The sequence below is a fragment of the Gracilinanus agilis genome, chromosome 5 (genome assembly GCF_016433145.1).
Source record: "Gracilinanus agilis isolate LMUSP501 chromosome 5, AgileGrace, whole genome shotgun sequence".
Taxonomy (NCBI): Eukaryota; Metazoa; Chordata; class Mammalia; order Didelphimorphia; family Didelphidae; genus Gracilinanus; species Gracilinanus agilis.
Genome location: NC_058134.1, coordinates 127,982,697 through 128,002,562, shown reverse-complemented (window position 1 = coordinate 128,002,562; position 19,866 = coordinate 127,982,697). Strand labels below are relative to the sequence as shown.

Here is a 19,866-nt window from a genome sequence, read left to right as displayed (position 1 = left end):
CCTCTAGTCATTAGTACCCTTTTCTTCTGATAATTACTTTGTATTAGTATGTATGTCTTTTTATTAACTTAGCTGTGTACATATATTCAGAGTAGAATATAATCTCCTTGAGGGAAGAGTTTGTTTTATTATTCTCTTCATTTGTTATTTGTTATTCTCTTCTCTTTCATATCCCCAATAGTCTATGATAATAGCTAGAACTCTGTACATTTACTTATAATTGCCAAAGGTAGCTAGGTGACACAATGCACATAGAGTATTGTCTAAAGTCAGGAAAACTCATCTCCCTAAGTTCCAGTTTGGCCTCAGACACTTACTAGCTGGGTGATTCTGGGCAAGTCACTTTACTGTTGGTCTCAGTTCCTCATCTGTATGATGAGCTGGGAAAGAAAATGGCAAGCCACTCCACTATATTTGGCACAAAAATTCCAAATGGAGTCAAGAAGAGTGGCAAATGAAAACAAATGAACACATTTATTATTACCATCAATAGTGTCCCTTTCTGCCCCACCCCACTCATTCTTTGTCCTATTAAACTATCCTAAAATGACTGTTTTTGACCACTTGCTATTCCCCATTTTTTGAATGAATCAAGGGAAGAACTAATGGTTCAATAAGTACAACTAGGTAACAATGTATAGGCATATGGTTAAATCAAATAACTCTATGCCTGAGGGAAAAAAGGATGATTCTTAGACTTTCCTATGGAATAAGGTACATGGATTTTACGATAGATACTTTTATGTGCCTCAGAAAATTCATTTATTTCTAAATTACAAGTTTATAGTCTTTCTACTAAGATGAAGCAGTAAGATAATATTGTCAGAAAAATAGGTTTATAGTAGAATTTTAAGTAAATTTAAATTAATTAACTTTAAAAATAAAAACAAATTTAAATAAATACAATTTTAAATGAATAAATTTTCAATGAAAACTTTGAGCAGACACTAAAGTCAAAGACAATTCAAATTAAATATTTTCCCTTTTACCTTAACATACTGTCAATCAAAATTTTTCCTGGTAATAAGTAAAAATTATTCTATTTATCAGTTACTTTTATTCACTGAAAGCTAGATAATAGAAATTGATACAGAGAACTGGAAAGGATTTTAGTGATTATCTGATTCAACTCATTTGTTTGATAGATGAAAAACTGAAGCCCAACAGAGGCTCACAAAGTGGGTTTTAAAGTGGGAGTCTGATTCTCTCCTCTCAATTTGGCTAATTCATGACTCCTCTAAAGAAACTTATTTCTGGTATTTAGATTATGAAACGCATTTAAAAGAAATGAAGAAAAACTAGAATATTATAAAATTTAAACCTGCAAGAGCCTTGAAAGAGAATTTAGTCCAACTTTGTCACTTTACGAATGGGGAAAATGAGGTTCCAAGGTGATAAAAGTGACATCTCAGAGCAGAAGGAGGACTTGAAACCAGGCCTTCCAAATTCAATGCTTTCTTGCACAAAGCAAACAAATATTTCAACTAACTTCAATGAGAAGCATATATGTAATGATCCAAACTTATGAAAATATAAAAATACACAGAGCATTATATTTTTAATATTCTCCAATTTACCATTTAGAAAAAAAATTCACGGTATTAATGATAGTATGAAATTGGATATCAATATGATTGGTCATTTTAGAAAAATTACTTGATTTTTAAACTTTTTTCTTTGTAGGCATGGTTTATATAAATTATCATATATGTAGAACAATACTGAACCAATCTTAATAAACAGAAACTATATATTTGTTTTTCATTTACAAAAATAGAATAATTTGTTTCCTAATTTTTGTGAAATAGATTATACACATTATATTGGAAAAAAAAAGGATTCATAGAAATTAAACTGTCAAAGCTGAATCCAAACTTACCAAACATACAGGTTCCTCAGAATGAACTGTGTTATATTTAACATAAACCTGAAATACAAAGACACTTAGCTAGAGACATGGTTTAACATAATGTGCTATCAATGCTATAAATATTTAAATATAGTGAATTTATACGTTAGCCTAAATCAAAGAAAATGGTATAATTCTTATGTAAAGCTATTTCTAAACTGAGTTAAGAAGCATTAAAACTTCAAGGGGAAAAGACTTAGTAGCTTAAGTTTGAATTTTCCTAATATTTCCTTTTCTCAGGTGATGTCCAAATTAATATAGAGCAATGGTTCCCAAACTTTTTTGGTCTACTGCCCCCTTTCCAGAAAAAATATTACTTAGCTCCCTGGAAATTATTTTTTTTTAAATTTTAATAGCAATTAATAGGAAAAATAAATGCACCTGTGGCCATCACCACCCCCCAGGATCACTGGGCACCCACAAGGGGGAGGTAGCACCCACTTTGGGAATCACTGAGATAGAGGATCAAGGAATGAATTCTTAAAGACTTTTAGAAAAACTAAGGTATCTCCATATTTCCCACTTGGCTGATTTCAACTTAAGACTTTCTGGGCTTCTCCACTATGACCCTAATAAACTCATCATTGGGAAATCTCATCCTCTTGTAAGATGGAGCCATAAATTCCTTTTAAGGAGCAAGGACAGTATAGATCTACCTTACTTCCCTTCCAGCTGCCTTCATTTTGGATTCCTTAGACTTCTCCAAAGTAGTGCCACCTTCTACCTTCCCCATGCAAATTTTCATCTTTCTTTTATGTGTTGTTTTCCCCCATTAGACTTGTCTTGAGGACAAAGAGAACTATGAAAAGAATTCATGCCTTTAAGATGCTAACATTCTAATGGGAGGCAAGGAGGATCCCACAATAAGTACACAAACAAGAAATTACAAAGATGAAGAGTTGCAATAATAACTAAAGGAATCTGGGATGGTTTTAAAGAGGAAGTGAAACATGAGTTGATACTGTTATTGAAGATAAAGTTTCATATCACATCCCAAGCATCAGAGTTGGTTTGTCTAAAAGCTATGAGGCAAGAGACGCAAAAAACGAAGTCAATCAATGTGGCTGAAATATGAAAGTGTAATGGGGATAATTTGAGGAAAGGTGTGTGGTACAAGGGAATTTTGAAAGGAGGTTATCAGGATTTGTTAAGATAGTAAATCTAGATTACAGGTAGGCTGGAATAAGGAGATTCAGGATATAATAGGGCTAAAGTCAGGAGTATAACACTGAAGGAATAAGATCTTCAGGAGAGGGAGAATTAATCTAACAGGCAAAGACACAGGGTTTATAGACCAGGACTCAAACTTAAACACAGGCTGAGGGAAATAGACTAAACTGAAATTAACAATCAGGCTTTAGTTAATTTCACAGGAAGGGATTTGTTTTGAAGTTACACCTTCCTTCAAGATGGATACCCAGCTTCCCTTCAAGCCCAGAGTATGTTAGTTCTTTCCCTCTTCTTCCCTCTCTTAATAACTAACTGACAAATTATACTAATAGGTCTGATAAACACAAAAGGGTTTATTATCTTCAAAAGGATGATCTGACAGGAAAGTGGATTAAGGAAGCCCTAACAGTTGTCTCGGGAACCTCAGGTGGGGAAAGGAGGCAGAGATGGAGTCTGAGCAAGGACCTGCCTTTAACTCAAGCTTACAAAGTGCTCTTGATATCTAAAGGGAATAAATGATGACTGACTAGTGTCTTTATATCTAATATTGTCAATTATAGTTAACCCTTCACGAATTTGTACTCCTCTCTAATTACTCTCCTTATTAACTCCACAGACATATAAGATAAGGGAGGGAAGGTAGCAAATAATATAGGGAAGGAAGATATAAAGGGTTTATCCAAAATAACAATTTCTTAAATAAATATTTCAAAGCTAGGCTAAATTTCAATTCTACAGATAGGTAAGGAGGCAGCTCAGCTGGTCAGACAACCTCCCTCCACAGGAGACCCAAACCAACTGACTTTTCCCTCAAGATTCCAAACCCCTAACTGATTTCAGAACTCAGCCAAAGCTTGAAAAAACTATATGACCCCCTCTCTCTATACTACAAAGGTCATAGAGGGTAATAATATGAAAATCTGGTAATGAACACATAAATTAGCATGGCTTTAAATTTTCTTTAAAATTCCACAAATTTAGCAACAAAAGAAGATACTGAAAGATATAAAAATCTGATTTCCTGGGCAATCAATCTCATTTTCATGAATGATAATTGGTAATGATTGAATTGTTCAATTTTTAAAATGGTTGTAACAGAAAATAAATATCTTGATAGAAAGGGCAACAACACTCACAGTTGAGCTGCAGACCACTCAATGCTAGGGGGCAAGGGCAGGGGAGAAAGAGGTGGAAATATTCTTCACTAAGGCCTTTATATCTAAAATGACAAAACACTACCCACAGTTAACTGGGGCAGAGATAATAATTTGCTTTTCTTGCCTTCCTTGTCCATAATGCACTATAACATCTGAAATCATAAAACTGAATAAATAACTACTATTAAGTTAAAGAGGTTTTTTGTTAGTTTGTTTTTCAATTTTTTTAAAGAGGGCTATTGGAGATGTTGGAGTATAGGCTTAGCAACCCAGCTGAATTTACCTTCAAACAACTTTAAAATAACTCTTCAAAAAAACATTTTTAGAATAGCAGGGTCAACAAAAGGCCAAAATGAAAATATTTCCAGTGTAATACAACTTAGGAAGCCAGCAAGAAAAGTCTGTGATACTTTAGTGGGAGCAAGCCCAGAGCCACAAAGCAGCACTAGCAGCAGTTTTAGGCCTTGAAAGAGGCTGCAACAGTAGAAGTGTTTTGGAGCATTTAACAATGTACTGGCAGCACTCTGATGCCCATGCATAGTTCAGGATCATAATTCCAGGGTAGAGAAAAGTATTTTTGGTGGTCACAAGAGAGTACAATTTGGTCCCAATTCCAAAGCAGAGAGGAGAACTAGCGCTGGTGGTAAAAGGAGAGCAGAGGCCCTTTCTGGGTAAAGACAAGAAGAGTAGTGACCACACCTCTCCCCAGCTCATACTACCTTAGAAACACCAAAAAATTACAGACCTCCAGAACTAGCTCTGAAAAAAAAAATTTAAAAACCATTATAACTGGTGATCAGAGCCCAACTTTAATACAAAGTACAAAGTAAAAAAATAGCTAGAAAAATGAACAAACAACCAAAAAAAAGATATGACCATAAAAAGCTCCTGGTGGTAGAGAGGACTAAGATTAAATTAGAAGAAGAAAATGTGAAAACAGCTATGACAAAATATCATAAGAAAAATGCTAAGAACCCAAGCTGAATTAGAATTCCTGGAAGAGGTAAAGAAATAGATAAAAAGTGTTAGAGAAAAAGTTGGGAAAAGAATTGAGGGTGATGCAAGAAAATTATGAAAACAGAATTAACATGAACTTATGATTTGAAAAAAACTACTGGGAAAAGTAGAAAACAGTATAGCAGAAAATAGACATAGGCCAATACTTCACATCAAATACCAAGGTAAAATCAAAATGGATACATGATTTAGAAATAAAGGGATAGCATAAACAAATAAGAGGAGTACAAAAAAGTTTAGTCAGACTTATGGATAAGGGAAGAATTTAAGTCAAAACAATACACAGAAAACATGAGACACAAAATAGATGACTCTGACTACATTAAAAAAGGTTTTGCACCAAAAAAACATCAATTCAACCAAGATTAAAAGGGAAACAGCAAACTGGGGAAAAATCTTTAGAGCAAATGTCTGACAAAACCTTCATTTCTCAAATATATAAAGAATCAGTTCATATTTATAAGAATATGAAGAATTCCCCAATTGACAAATGGCCAAGGGATATGAACAGGCAAATGCTTAAATGAAAAAAATTAAAACTCTCCTTAGTCATATGGAAAAGTGCTCCAAAGCACTATTAATTAAAGGAATGCAAATTAAAATAACTCTGAGGTACTACTTCACACACCCACTAGAGTGGCTAACGTGATAAAAAAAAAGAGAGAAAATGATGAATTTTGGATGGAATATAGAAAAATTGGGACACTAATACACTGTTGATGGAGCTATGACTGACAAAACCATTCTGCAGGGTAATCTGGAATCATGCCTGAAGTGCATTTGTGCATACCTTTTGAACTGGCAACACATCTACTAAGTCTGTATCCCCAAAAGATTAAAGATAAGGGAAAAGAACCTATTTGAATAAAAATATTTATAGCAGCTCTTTTTGTGGTGTTAAAGAACTGGAAACTAAAGGGATGTCCATCAATTGAGGAATGGATGAATAAGTTGTAGTATATGCTTATAATGGAATATCATTGTGCCATTAGAAATGACAAACAAGATGATTAATAAAAAAAAAATCAAGACTTAAATGAAGGAGATGGGAGAGGCATAGAGGGAGAAGTTTAGACAATATAAAAGAAAAGATGCCAAATAAGACTAATTATTTAAAAAGAGATAAGTTTCTTTGAGAAGAGCATGTTAAGTTGATGGGTTTAGATACAGGAGGAAAGCAGGTGAAAGCACTATATTTAGCCAAAGATTTTAGCTAAACAGAGGAAAGATACAGGACAACAACTAGCAGTAATGGTAGGATCAGGTACAGATTTTTCAAGCACGTGGAAAATGGGCATTTCTGTAAGTAGCAGAACAAAAAGCCAATAAATAAAGAGAAACAAAAGATTAGAGAGGGAAAGAATGATAGAGGTAGCATTTTGCCAGGGAAGATGGAAGGGAGAGCATCCAGGGGTATATGTAGTAAAAACAATTCTGGAAATGACAATGAGGAGGAAAAAGCTATTTGACTCCTCTACCATGATCAATGACTCAAGGTGGCTGAATGAAAGTAAAAGAATTAGAAAGGATAGCCAGGGATATAAAGTTATCTATCAGGAGGATACCATTTCTTGGTGATAACCAAAAGATAGAAACAAATGAAAAGATTTAAGATGAAACTAAGGATGTTACTTATAACAATTAGATTGTAAGATCCCTGAAGGCAGAGGCTGTCTTTTGCCTCTTTTTGCAACCCCAGTGCTTATTAGCATAGTGCCTGGCACATAATAGTCACTTACTTAATTTTTATTGATAGATTGAAGCTACTTCAATAGCTATTTTAGAGAGAGAGCATGCACATCCATTGGAAGGGGAAGTAGTTCTAGAGAAAGACATTTGGACATTAGGGCTGAGGAAGATGGAGCATGGAGTTTGTTCTTTAGCAGCCTGTCACTGAGATGAGAAGAGTATGAGGAAAACATTGAGGAATAAATGAAAGCCAAGGATGGGTGTTTGGATAGGAGTTTGTTAAAGGAGGCAAGTAATTAGACTTTTCAAAGTTATCAGACTGCCTTCATTATTATTCCACCCATTCCTTCTCTCACCTTCAGTGTGTACCTATTGTTTCCTTCCCTGATGCCTACAAAGAATACCAAGTATCTCTTATTCTTTAAAAAAAATAAACAAAAATAATTTCAAAATATTCCACCCTCCCTATATCTTTCCTTCTTTTCTCAATCAAATTATGTTTGAAAGCTGTTCACAGTTGTTAACTTCAGTTCCTCTCTCTTCCAAATAATCTGGGCCTCTCTAAAATGAAACTTCCTCTTCAAACTCAAAGATTCCTCATTTGACAAAACTAATAAGCTTCTTCTCAACCTTCATCCTCAGCAATACCTGTACTGACAATCTCATTATATATAAAATCAGAAGACCATAAAGTAGTAAATTCACTATGATTTTCTCCTCCAGTCACTCCAACATTATTAAGTTTCCAAAATGAAGGCAAGAAAAACTTTTTGAAAAAGCTTAAAATATATGACTTGGTGATGTGGCAGTTCCATTTTTAGCCAATGCTTTTTTTGTTTGTTAATTACTAAATATAACACAAGCAAAGCAGAAAATCTGTATACTCACATAAACAGTTGATTCATTTGGAGTCATTTTCAATTGCAAGCAGTTCTTATCATGTTCACTTGAAGAGGGAGTTTCCTCCAAAATAAATCCGGTAACTACAATACTATCCTATTGGTGGAATGCAAAATAGGGGGAAAAAAAAAGTTTGATTTCTAAAAAAGAAAAACACATACCTACAAAAATACTAAAAAAAAAAAAAAAAAAAAACCTAAAAAACACTACGATTTATGATTCTACACAAATTCTTTACTTTCAAATAGGAACAAAAAGAAAGCAAAACAAACATACCTACATCTACATTAGTCATTCCCATAAAAAATAGCTGATTTGTTTATTTGTGTTTATTTAATCACATATGATAAGAAAAATAATTACTCCTTGTTGACAAAAGTGATGAGAACAAAATTTGAAAAAACTTTGAGAAAAGATGTTTTCAATAAAAAAATATTTTTCGAGAAAAAAGAATCTTAGTGTAATGTAAAAACTACTGAATTTGGAGTCAAAAAACCTAAGCCCAAACCTAAACTCTGTCATTTGTGGTCTATGTCATTTTGGCCAAGTCATTTAATTTGCTCATCCTTGGTTCAGGTTCTCAGATCATTTTTAAAGTAAAGGAGTAGAATAGATGACTTCTAAGGTCTTATCTAGCTTTAACATTAATAGAAATTTATAGTTTTGTAGAAATGTAATATTCCATTGTAAGTATAACAACCTGAGGTTTAGTACCAATAAATTATCAACTTCTTCCTCTAAAGGTTTAGCTTTCTCTATTCATAAGTAAATTCATTAATTTTCTTGTACTGATTTAAGAATGTGTTAAAAAAAACTCATTAAATTATTAGGAAACAAAATTTTACTTATATTATGGAACTGGGAAAAAGAAAGAGGAATGGGTAAAGGTAAAACAAAGTCTGTTAATCTGAAAGCTTTGTATGAATGAAGAATAAAATGAATTAATAGATGATTAGATTCTAAAACACTATTAAGAAATTCATATAACCTTTAAAGACAAACCTTCCTGTAAAAAAGGAAAGAAATATGTTATTAAATCAATACATTATTACAAAATTAACTATTGAATTAAGATAAATTAAGATTAAAATAAACTAATGAGTTAAGGGAAATACAAAATTTAGGATGCACATGTGAACACTGATGCTTAAACAATTATTTTTTTATCCTATAAACATTGAGGTTTATAGCTACAATAGACTTTAAGGACAATATTATTTCAATCTCCTTATTTTATAGGTAACATTAAAATTCCAGATATAAAGTAACTACTCCTGAAAGAAATGGCTGGTTGGAGCCAGAACCAGAATTAGAAACTGAGTTTCTTCTGAGTTCTCACTCTGGTTATCCTTCTATGACATGAAGGGACTACCTGCCTATATACCAAAACTTCTGCAATGGAACTCAAGTTGGGGGTAGAGTTAAGAAAGGAAAAGAAAAATTAGACAGAGATTGATGATTTGAGAACATCTAAAAAAAAAGAAAACTAATAAATTTTAAAACTCCAACTAAACACCAAAATAGGATTCACACGGAAAAATGTATATTTACAGCATCATTTTTTGTTGTAAAAAAGAACTGTAAAAAAAGTTGGTGTCTGTCAATAATAAAAGAGTTAAATCATGATATGTGGATGTAAAAGAATATTATCATATTATATGAAATAATGAAAAAGAAAAGTTCAGAAAACCTAAAATGCATGGCATAACTGACGCAGAGGAAACTTAACAGATCCAGGAGAATAACACATACAATAATAACATTGTAATGAGAAGCTACTCTGAAAGACCTAAGAATAATGCTGAATACAATGATCAGCTACAACTCCAAAGGACTGAGAAGGAAACATGTTACCCACATACTGACTGAGGGGTGAAGGACTCACGGTGTCAAAAGAAACATGGTTTTGGAATGAAAAATCGAGTTTTCTTGTCCTTGATTATATTTGTTACAAAGATTTTTTGCTTTGTTTTGTTTGAAATGAAGATGATTTCGATTTTTTTATTCCAGTAGGGGGCTACCTGAAATCTCCTGAAAAAGAGCTTAACGATATTTGATGAAGTTTTTATGGGGTTTTTTAAATACTAAGAAAAAATTAGAATAGGATAGAAGGAAATAGTGGAGCAGAACAAAAATGAAAGGAATATTGAATTTATTGAATATGTTTTAAAGCAAGCTTAGAAAATAAAGATTCACATTCATAAATAATCTTTTTCTGTTCTACAAATGGAAAGGTTTAATATTTTTGGTGTTTGTTAAGTTTAGAATCAAAAATAAATATAAGATATGTTTAAATACGATTAAATACAGTAATCAACCAAATATAAATGACAAAAAAGGATTTTCATTAAAATTTTGCTGGTTACTCCTAATTGTAAAGGCTTTAAGTATGCTGGTGCTAGAAATGTATATGTTTGTATGTTTGTATGTGTCTGTATTTTCCTAATTTAAATTATTTATTCCTCTTTGTGGAATACTGGTTGAAGGGCTATAGAGAAAGTAGATTCCTGGAAATTTCTGATCGATATAATTTGTACATAATAGATTACCATTCGAATTCAACAATAAATCATTTTAATACAGAATGCAGACAAAATAAATTATGGCTTTTATTCCCTTTACCTGTTCATCCCATTAAAAAAAAAAAAAGGTGGAGGGGCATGGGGGAAGCTAAAGCTTGACTTGCCACTATTAACAACCTTCCTTATGTGACAAGTACTAATTAACTGGTACATTTCTATTCTATTATAATGAGTACCTGTTTAAAGTCTATTAAACATAAGAACATTTTTCACATGTCACCTTTAGGTGAAATGTTAATGTGAAATACCTTACATTTGTTCTGCTGATTTTATAAATTTCCCACAATCACAATATACCACATTTTCAAATGACTTAGCCAAAATGTAAGAAAATGAAGATTAATTACAGATTCAATTGAATGAATCTTTTTAGTCAATACTTAAAATCTCTTTAAGACTATAGAATCTTTTTCTAATCTTTGCATTCCTCATAGCAAATTAAATAATCACACAATTCCAAATAGAAACCATCTCAAATAAATCTCCAAACCATCAGTGAAGAAAAGATACTCAGAGAATGAAGGGGATGAAAAAAAAGTGAAGATTATTTGGGTAAGATTGAAAAGTATGCTTTTCGGTGCAAAATTGAGAGGATTTAAAAAAGATCTTTGGGTTTATCATACACTGTCTTGCTGAGGTCATTTACCCCGAGTCTATTCCACTGATCCTCCCTTCTGTCTCTTAACCAGTACCATATTGTCTTAATGAGCATTAATGTTTTTCTATTTGTGTAGATCTAGTTTTAATTATGTGGAAAGTGTTTTGTAGTTGTGTTCACATAATTCTTGTGTTTGTCTTGGCAAATAGATTCCTAAGATTTTATATAGTCTAGGGCAGTGATGGGCAAACTTTTTAAAGAAGGGGCCAAAGGAAAGGAAATGCTTATCTGTCAATCAGTTTCTAAGGCAACAATTTTAACGTTTCATTGTATTGTATCCTACTTGTATTCGTCAGATTAGGAATAATTGTCACAGGCCCCGATAGAACATTTCAGGGGACTGCATCTGGCTCGTAGGCCATAGTTTGCCCATCACTGGTCTAGGGTGATTTTAAATGAAATTTGGAATTTCTCTAACTCTTGCTGCCAGGATGTGTTGGAAATATATAGAGATGTTGAGGATTTATTTATGTGGGTTTGTATCCTGAAACTTTGCTAAAGTTGTTGATTATTTCCACTATCTTTTTGGTTGGTTCTCAAGGATTCTTTAAGTGGACCATCATATCATCTTGAAAGAGTCATAGCTTGATCTCCTCATTGCCTATTTTAATACTTTTAATTTTTTTTCTCTAATTGTTCCTGCTAATGTTTCTAGTACCATGTTAAAAAATAGAGGTGATAATGGGCATTCTTGTTTCACTCCTAATATTATTGGGAAGGCTTCCAATGCAGATGATGCTTGCTGATAGTTTTAAATATATACTGTTTATTATTTTTAGGAAAGGTCCTTCTTTCCTATACTTTCTAGTGTTTTTCAATAGTGTTATACTTTGGCAAAGGCTTTTTCAGCATCTATTGAGAGAGTCATGTAATTTTTGTTGGTTAACTTGTTGATGTGGTCAATTACGTGGATGGTTTTCCTGATATTGAACCATTCTTGTATTCCTAGTATAAATCCTACCAGATCATAGTGAATAATCCTTGTGATCACTTGATGGAGTCTTTTTGCTAGTATTATATTTAAAATTTTTGCATCTATGTTCATAAAGGAGATTGATTTGTAGTTTCCAGTCTCTGTTTTTGGTCTACCTGGCTTTGGAATCATTACCATGTTTATATCATAAAAGGAATTTGATAGAACTCCTTCTTTGCTTATTTTGTCAAATAGTTTGTGCAGTATTGAGCTTAGTTGTCCTTTAAATGGTTGATAGAATTCACTTGTGAATCCATCTGGCCATGGGGATTTTTTCTTAGGGAGTTCTTTGATAGCTTGTTCAATTTCTTTTTCTGATATGGGATTAAATATTCTATTTCTTCGTCTGTTAATCTAGGCAATTTATATTTTGTAAATATTCATCCATATCACCTAGACTGCCATATAATTGAGCAAAATAGTTTTTAATGATTACTTTAGTTGCCTCTTCTTCAAATTACTATAATAGTGAGTATGAGTTTTGAGAGTTACACATGCCATTTTTCCATATAGGAATACAAATAATTTGATCTTACAGAAGCCCTTAAGCAAATTAAAAGAATTTTTTTTCTTTCCCCTCTCTTTCTTATTTACCTTTTCATGTGTCTCTGATTTTTATGGTTGGATATTAAACTTTACACTTATTTCTGGTTTTTTCTTTATAAATATTTGGAAATCTATGTTGTTGAATGCCCATACTTTACCCTGAAAGTATATAGTCAGTTTTGATGGGTAGGTAATCCTTGGTTGTAGACCCAATTCTCTTGCCTTTCTGAATATCATATTCCAAGTTGCAGTCCTTTAGTGTGGAGCCTGCCAGATCCTGTGTAATCCTGATTGGTGCTCTTTGATATCTGAATTGTAACTTCTACTCTTCTGCAAAGTTTCAGGAGGGTTCTTTTGTGTGAAATGAGTCTTGAAATATATATAATAAACTCCATGTTCCTGGAGCCAAAGCTATTGAGCTAAAAGAAAACTCCTGTGTCCCATCTTTATTTCCTTATCAACTAAACTGTTCTTATCAGATTATCAGAGATGATAAAGAGATCTTGACACTCTTTCAATGTCTATTTTGCCCTCTTGTTGAAGAACATCAGGGCAGTTATCTTGCATAATTTCTTGTAGTATAATGTCAAGGTTTCCATTTATTTCTGGGTTTTCAAGTAGACCAATGATTCTCAGTCTCTTCTAGCTGGGTTTTCTATGTTCGTCATATTTTCAGTGACATATTTCATGTTTTCTTCTATTTTGTCATTCCTTTGAAATTGCTTTATTAATTCTTGCTGTCTTATAAGATCATTAGCTTTTACTTACCCAATTATTGTTTTCAAAGACTGATTTTCAGCTATGATTTTTTTGTTTTTCCTTTTCAATTTATTCTATCATGCTTTTTTTGGCTTCCAGCAGGTCATTTCTGGTCTTCAATTTGCTCATCATTTCATTTGATTTCTGGGCTTCTTTTTCCAAGTGGGAGATTCTGTCTTTTAAACTGTTATTTTCTTTTTTACTATTTCTCACTTTTCTTGCCAAGTTTCTCCTATCTTTTTAACTTGGTTCTTCAATTCTAGATTGATTTTTTGAAGAGCTTGTGACCAATTTCCATTTTTTTTGGAAGGTTTGTATGTGTTTGCTTGTTTGTCATCCTCTACTGACTCCTCTGTAGTCTATTGTTTCACTATGAAGAAATTATCCAGAAACAAAGGTTTTTCTTTCTTTTTATTGGGTGAGGGGGAGGGAGGGATAATTATTGTAGTTCTTGGTTGTTACTGGCAATTGACTTCTTGGTTTTCCTTCCCTTCCACCAAGCCAGAAGTCTGAAAGAGGAGGGCATCCTCTGTGTATCCAGCTACAGAGCGGTTTTTCCCCTGAGACTATTTTGCGAATCTTAGTGGCATCTGATGTATGTCTCCCCTCTTTGCTCTATCTCTGTGACCAAGGTTTGCGTTACTCAGCTTCCTGGGGTCCCAACTCTCACTGCTTTAAGGGGTAAGTCTCTGGTATCTTCAGCCAGCCCTCCAAGAACCTAGAGGTTGCACTGACTCTGGCACCATAGGTGTATTGGTGGGGTAGGGTGATGAGCTAGCTTTTTGTTAGGAGTAATTTTTGCCCCCCTTTCACATAGAAATGCCCCAAACTCTGCCTACCTTCAATGCTGCAGCCTTCAGAGGAGCCCCTTCTGATTTTGGTTTTGTCTTCTTTAGTTGTTTTATATTGGTCAGTGGAGAGGAGATTCATGATGAAAAAGGTTATCCACCACCACAGAAGGAACCAATAGAGGTTGAATACAGTCCAAAGCGTACCATTCTTCACTCTTTATTTCCTTCATGATTTTTTTCTCTAGTGTAAATATGTGTCATTTTACAACATGATGAACATAGAAAAATGCATTGTATAATAACATGTACAAGCTATGTCATATAACCTGAATTTTCACAGAGGGAAGAAGGTTAAGAGGTAGGGAAAGCATAAGGATTACAAAATATCAGAAAATGATTTTTTAAATTGTATTAACATGTAATCTAGAAAAAATAAAAATAATTTTTAAAAAATTAAAGAAAATGAATGTAGTCAATAGAAGAAATGATTAAGGAAATTCATTTCTAAAAATAGTGGATTTTTAAAATCAAGGAATATCATGAAATGAGGTAGGAATGAAAGAGAAATAGTATTTTCAGACCTCAAACTTTATTATAAAGCAGCGATCATCAATATTATCTGTTACTGATTAAATTATCAATAGAGCAGTCTAGACAAAGGACAATCAGAAACAAAGGAAGTCAATAACATAGTGTTCAAAAAAGTAAAAAAAAAAAAAAAGCATTTACTAAAGAGAAAACTATCTCTATGACAACAAACACTAGGAAAAAAGAAGTCTGGCCGAAATTAGGCCTAGACCAACATTTAATACCACACTGTAAAAAGGATACACAATGAGAACATCTTAGATTACAACATTAAAAAAAACGGAAGTTGATCATATGACTTTCACAGCTATGGGTAGAAGATATTTTCTTTATTTCTTTTTTAAACTCTTATCTTCTGTTTTAGAACTAATACTACACATTGATTCCATGGCAGAAGAGTGGTAAGGGCTAGAAATTTGAGATTAAATGACTTGCCCAGCGTCATACAACTAGAAAATATCCAAGGCCACATATAAACCCAAGACTTCCTGTCTCTATGCCTTGGCTCTCAATCCACTGAGCCACCCAGATATGCCCCCTAGTAGATATTTCTTTAATCAAGAGATAAGTGAAATTTTTAAATAAAAAATAGATAGTTTTGATTATATGAAACTTAAAAAGCTTCTGTATGAACAAAATTAATTCACCTAGGATAAGAGAAATTGTCAAATGGGAAAAAAAATCTTTGTATGAAATATCTCTGAGAGCTGCATATCAAAAACATAAAAACAATAAAAATACAGATGTAGTTTTAGATGTAGATGTACTTATAGATGGAAATGTACATATTGATACAGATATAAATATTGTGGAGATTAAAATTAATATGCAAAATACTAAATATTATATTTATGAATACTTTATTAACAATAAACTAACAGAGACCTAACTAAAGGGTTACTAACCAGCCCACTCCCAGGAACAAAAGAGAGAGAGGGAGGAGTTACAGCCAAATATAAAACAATAATGTGACCAAGTAAATGTGGAGGCGCAGGAGAGATTAAAGGGAATTTTGGGAAAACTAAGGGACTTGTGGGGGATGAAGTCCAAGGTTCAAAATTTCCATTTATACAATATAAAACCAAAAGCTATTCCCTAATAGAAAAGTGGTTATAAAGTACATTATTAAATTCCTCAAAAGAAGAACTACAGATCATTCACAATCATATGAAGTAATGTTTCAAATAACTAATATAAGAAATATAAATGAGGGGGCAGCTGGATAGCTCAATGGATTGAGAGTCAGGCCTAGAGACGGGAGGTCCTAGGTTCAAATCCAGCCTCAGACACTTCCCAGCTGTGTGGCCCTGGGCAAGTCACTTGACCCCCATTGCCCACCTTTACCACTCTTCCACCTAGGAACCAATACACAGAAGTTAAGGGTTTAAAAACACAAAAGAAATAAAGAAATAAATGAAAAGAAATATAAATGAAAACAACCTTGATATTTTACCTTATACCCTGAAAAATGGCAAAGATTACTAAACACAAGAATAGTCAATATTAGAATTTGGAAATAAAGGAACACTGCTGCCATGTTGGTGGAACTATGAATTAAGTACAACCATTCTGAAAAGTAATTGGAATTGTGCAAATGAAATGGCTAAAATGTACCCAATTTCTTTGACTCATAGATTGCACTGATAGTATATTCTCTAAGCACCTTACTGACAAAAAGAAAAATTCTTTATAAATAAAAATATTAACAGCAAGACTTTTTATGGTAACCAAGAATTGGAGACAAAGTAGATATTCATCAAAAGAAGAGTAGCTAAACAAATTGCAGTACATGGGAAGATTAAAAATGAAGTCAGCAGAGCAAGGAGAATATAAATATATATATGATTATAGTAATGTAAATTGAAAGAACACAAAAATAATCAAAATTGAATGTTCCAAATTTATAATGACCAATCATGGCCCTCAAGAAAAGATGAGATGGCTTCTTTGCAAAGGTGGGGGCCTATGGATGTGGTAGACTGAATGTCAAACTATTTAAATATGTTGATTACTTTTCTTGAATGATTTCTAAACCTCCTCTTTATTTTTTATTATGAGGCTTTTAGGCTCCTACTTCTACAGATTATAATTCTAGAGCTGGGACATCAGAGACCAGCTAATCTAATCACATATGAGGAAACTGAAGGCCAGGGAGATGAATGGACTTGCCCAAGGTCACACAGGTAGCAAGTTTCAAAGGTGATATTTAAACTTGAGTCAGTAAGTACAACTTTGGAAGATCATTATTCATTCCTCCCCAAGACATCTCTAATTGGTGTGTACCTAATGAGGAAGTGGGTGAATATTCTCTAGTTCCTTCCTAATCCTTCTAATGAAGATGAGAAAATCACATGCCTGATTATAGGATTCCAATATGTAGAAATCAGGTTATCCTGATTAAGAGTCCCCATTCACCCCAATGGGGGACTCAAAGACACCCCCCAAACATATTTGGCCAAAACTAGTTTCTGTTTACTAGATGAAATGGAGCTGACAATCTCAATTTCTATTATCCAATTTTAGAAGCTTCTCTGGGGCAGGGAATGTAAAGGCAAGGAAAATACATTCCTAAATCTGTCAAGACAAAAGAATAAGGAAAGAGGCTTCAAAAATACTGAGCCCTATTAGAAATAATGATACAAGCATTAGGAATAAATCTTCTCATTGGGGCGAAAACACTTCAGCAATAAATCTCCAGCTTTGTAAAGAAAGAGAATTTAAACTATTCAACACTTCTTCCCTCAGTGTGATACTAATCTTGAGGTAAAGATTCAAAGCACTGGATACAATGAGCCTAATAGTTTTATATGCACCTTCTCTCTTTCAATATCTGTAAAATATCAGAAGAGACACCACCAAAAATTTTGACTATTAATGACTACGTGTTTCTCTGTCCCACCTGTCAATTGTCTTACATGATTCCCAAGACAAAGGATAAGATGGAATGTGTAAAATCTGCTATGCTCATTACTTTAAGAAATAAAACTTTAAGCATCTTAAAAGGATGCATAACATCTTTACAAGACATTTTTAGAACATTAAAAATGATAAAAGAAAAAACAGAAATAAAACCCAATTTCCTCCTAACTATTAATATCTCTCTAATTCTCTACAAGTATAATCATTTTGCATAAAGGGGAGTTTTTCTTTTCTAATATCTTTATTGACTCAAAAGTTTAAACAATAAGCCTCAATCATGTTGCTGAAAAAATAATCATAAATCTAACTACACCCCTATTTCTGTGAATTTCATCACACCTAAGTTCTTATACCATTTCTTCATCAATCAAATCTTGAAAATTGTAAAATAGTTCATAGAAACAGCATAGTGATATGCACTTAGTTCTCAAATTTTGGGGTCTTAAAGATTCCTTTACTTTCTTAAAAATCACTGAGGACTTCTCAACAAGCTTTTTATTTATTTGGGCTAACCAAAAAAAACAAAACACTTCAATATTTACCATATTAAAACTTAAATGTTTTAGTAGTATTGTTATAAAAATAGTTCTACCTTTTAGCACCCCCACCACCATCACCAGAAAAGAGGTCAGGGACCTCTAGGAGACAAGAGACCATACTATATAAGAACTGCTGGTAGCAGGAAGACAGCAGCAGTCAGAATTAGGAAGACACAGATCCAAGTAGTGCCCTCTTCCTTCCTCACCAACAACAGTTCCCCATACCAATGAAATAACAAATCAGAAAAAAAATTTTGAAATCACATCAGCAGAAAAATGAAGCACATCTCCTTTACCCCATCCCTTCTAGAAAAAAACTATGGCTAAAGAAAACTATTTATAAATAAAAATAAAAACCTCTTACCCCTTGACGAACGATTTTTGCACATTGCTCAGCTAAATCTCCAAAGAATAATATGCTGATTGTGTTGATTTCTGGATGAAATCTCTCTCTTTCTGTGAGGAAAAACAGAATAGAAAAACACACATTGCCATAAAACATTTTTCACATACACAAGGAAAATGATAGAAAGCAAAAATTATATAAGATCCTATTTTAATGTTATCCTGAAATGCAACTATGAACTGCAATATTTAAAATGCTTAGTTTATAATATTTAAAGCATTGCCACAATAGCACACAGAACAGTAATTGTTACATAGTAATAATAATAATAATAAATAACTATTTTTACTAATCACTGAAGATGAAATCATCACAAAGTTCAACTTAGTCTTTTTCATAATTTTCTAAAGGAGAAAAAACTACACCATACCTTAATAGCTTAAAAAAACTTTAAGACTTTAAAAAAACATACCTTAATAATTCTTCTAGTATTTATTCTCTTTCTTCAAATTCTATTCAAGATAAAATTTTTAAACAAGTGTCCTTTAAGAAAATTATTACTCAATTTGGAATTCTACAATAGTTCACACCAAAAAAAAAATTCCATTTTTATTGAATTCTAATTCAAATATTCTTATTTGATGTAGTTTTGTATTTTTCATGCCTTGAATAAAAAACAAATTTATTTTACCAAAAATTTTCAGTCCAAATCTGATATTGCTAACGCAATTACTCTACTCTTCTTTCCACTTACGATGTAAAAAATAATTTAACTCAGGGGGCAGCTGGGTAGCTCAGTGGAATGAGAGTCAGGCCTAGAGAAGGGAGGTCCTGGGTTCAAATCTGGCCTCAGCCACTTCTCAGCTCTGTGACCCTGGGCAAGTCACTTGATCCCCATTGCCTACCCGTACCACTCTTCTGCCTTGGAGCCAATACACAGTATTGACTCCAAGACGGAAGGTAAGGGTTTAAAAAAAATAATAATAATTTAACTCATCTAACCAAAAAGAACTAAAAATAATTAACCTTAATAAATATTTACCAATAACTTTAAAAAGTCATCAATTATACATTACAAATATAAAGTGATTCTACTTAAATATGACGGATGTCATACTTTACCCCAGGTTAAGCGACATTTCTTTTTTCTATAATGTAAATTTATCATCTTTCAAAACAGGTCAAAATCTACTACTTCTAAGAGCCCTTCCCTAATAAAATATAATTAATCTGTAATTACTCCTCTGCTGATATTACTTACTATTTTGCTTGGACTACATTAGCTTATATTTATTCACACAGCATTTTGTAAGTATTTGAACT

General features: G+C 32.8%; 1 protein-coding gene across 1 annotated transcript in view; it reads right to left on the bottom strand.

Annotated features, from left to right (window-relative positions):
* Positions 1–19,866, bottom strand: part of POT1 (protection of telomeres 1) — a 106,352-nt gene that overhangs the window by 70,358 nt on the left and 16,128 nt on the right. Inside the window, exons 4-6 of the mRNA XM_044678164.1 lie at positions 18,562–18,653; positions 7,831–7,938; positions 1,880–1,927 (exon numbers count right to left, since the gene is read on the bottom strand). Of these exons, the coding sequence (XP_044534099.1) occupies positions 1,880–1,927; positions 7,831–7,938; positions 18,562–18,653 (248 nt within the window). The remainder of the gene's footprint in view (positions 1–1,879; positions 1,928–7,830; positions 7,939–18,561; positions 18,654–19,866) is intronic.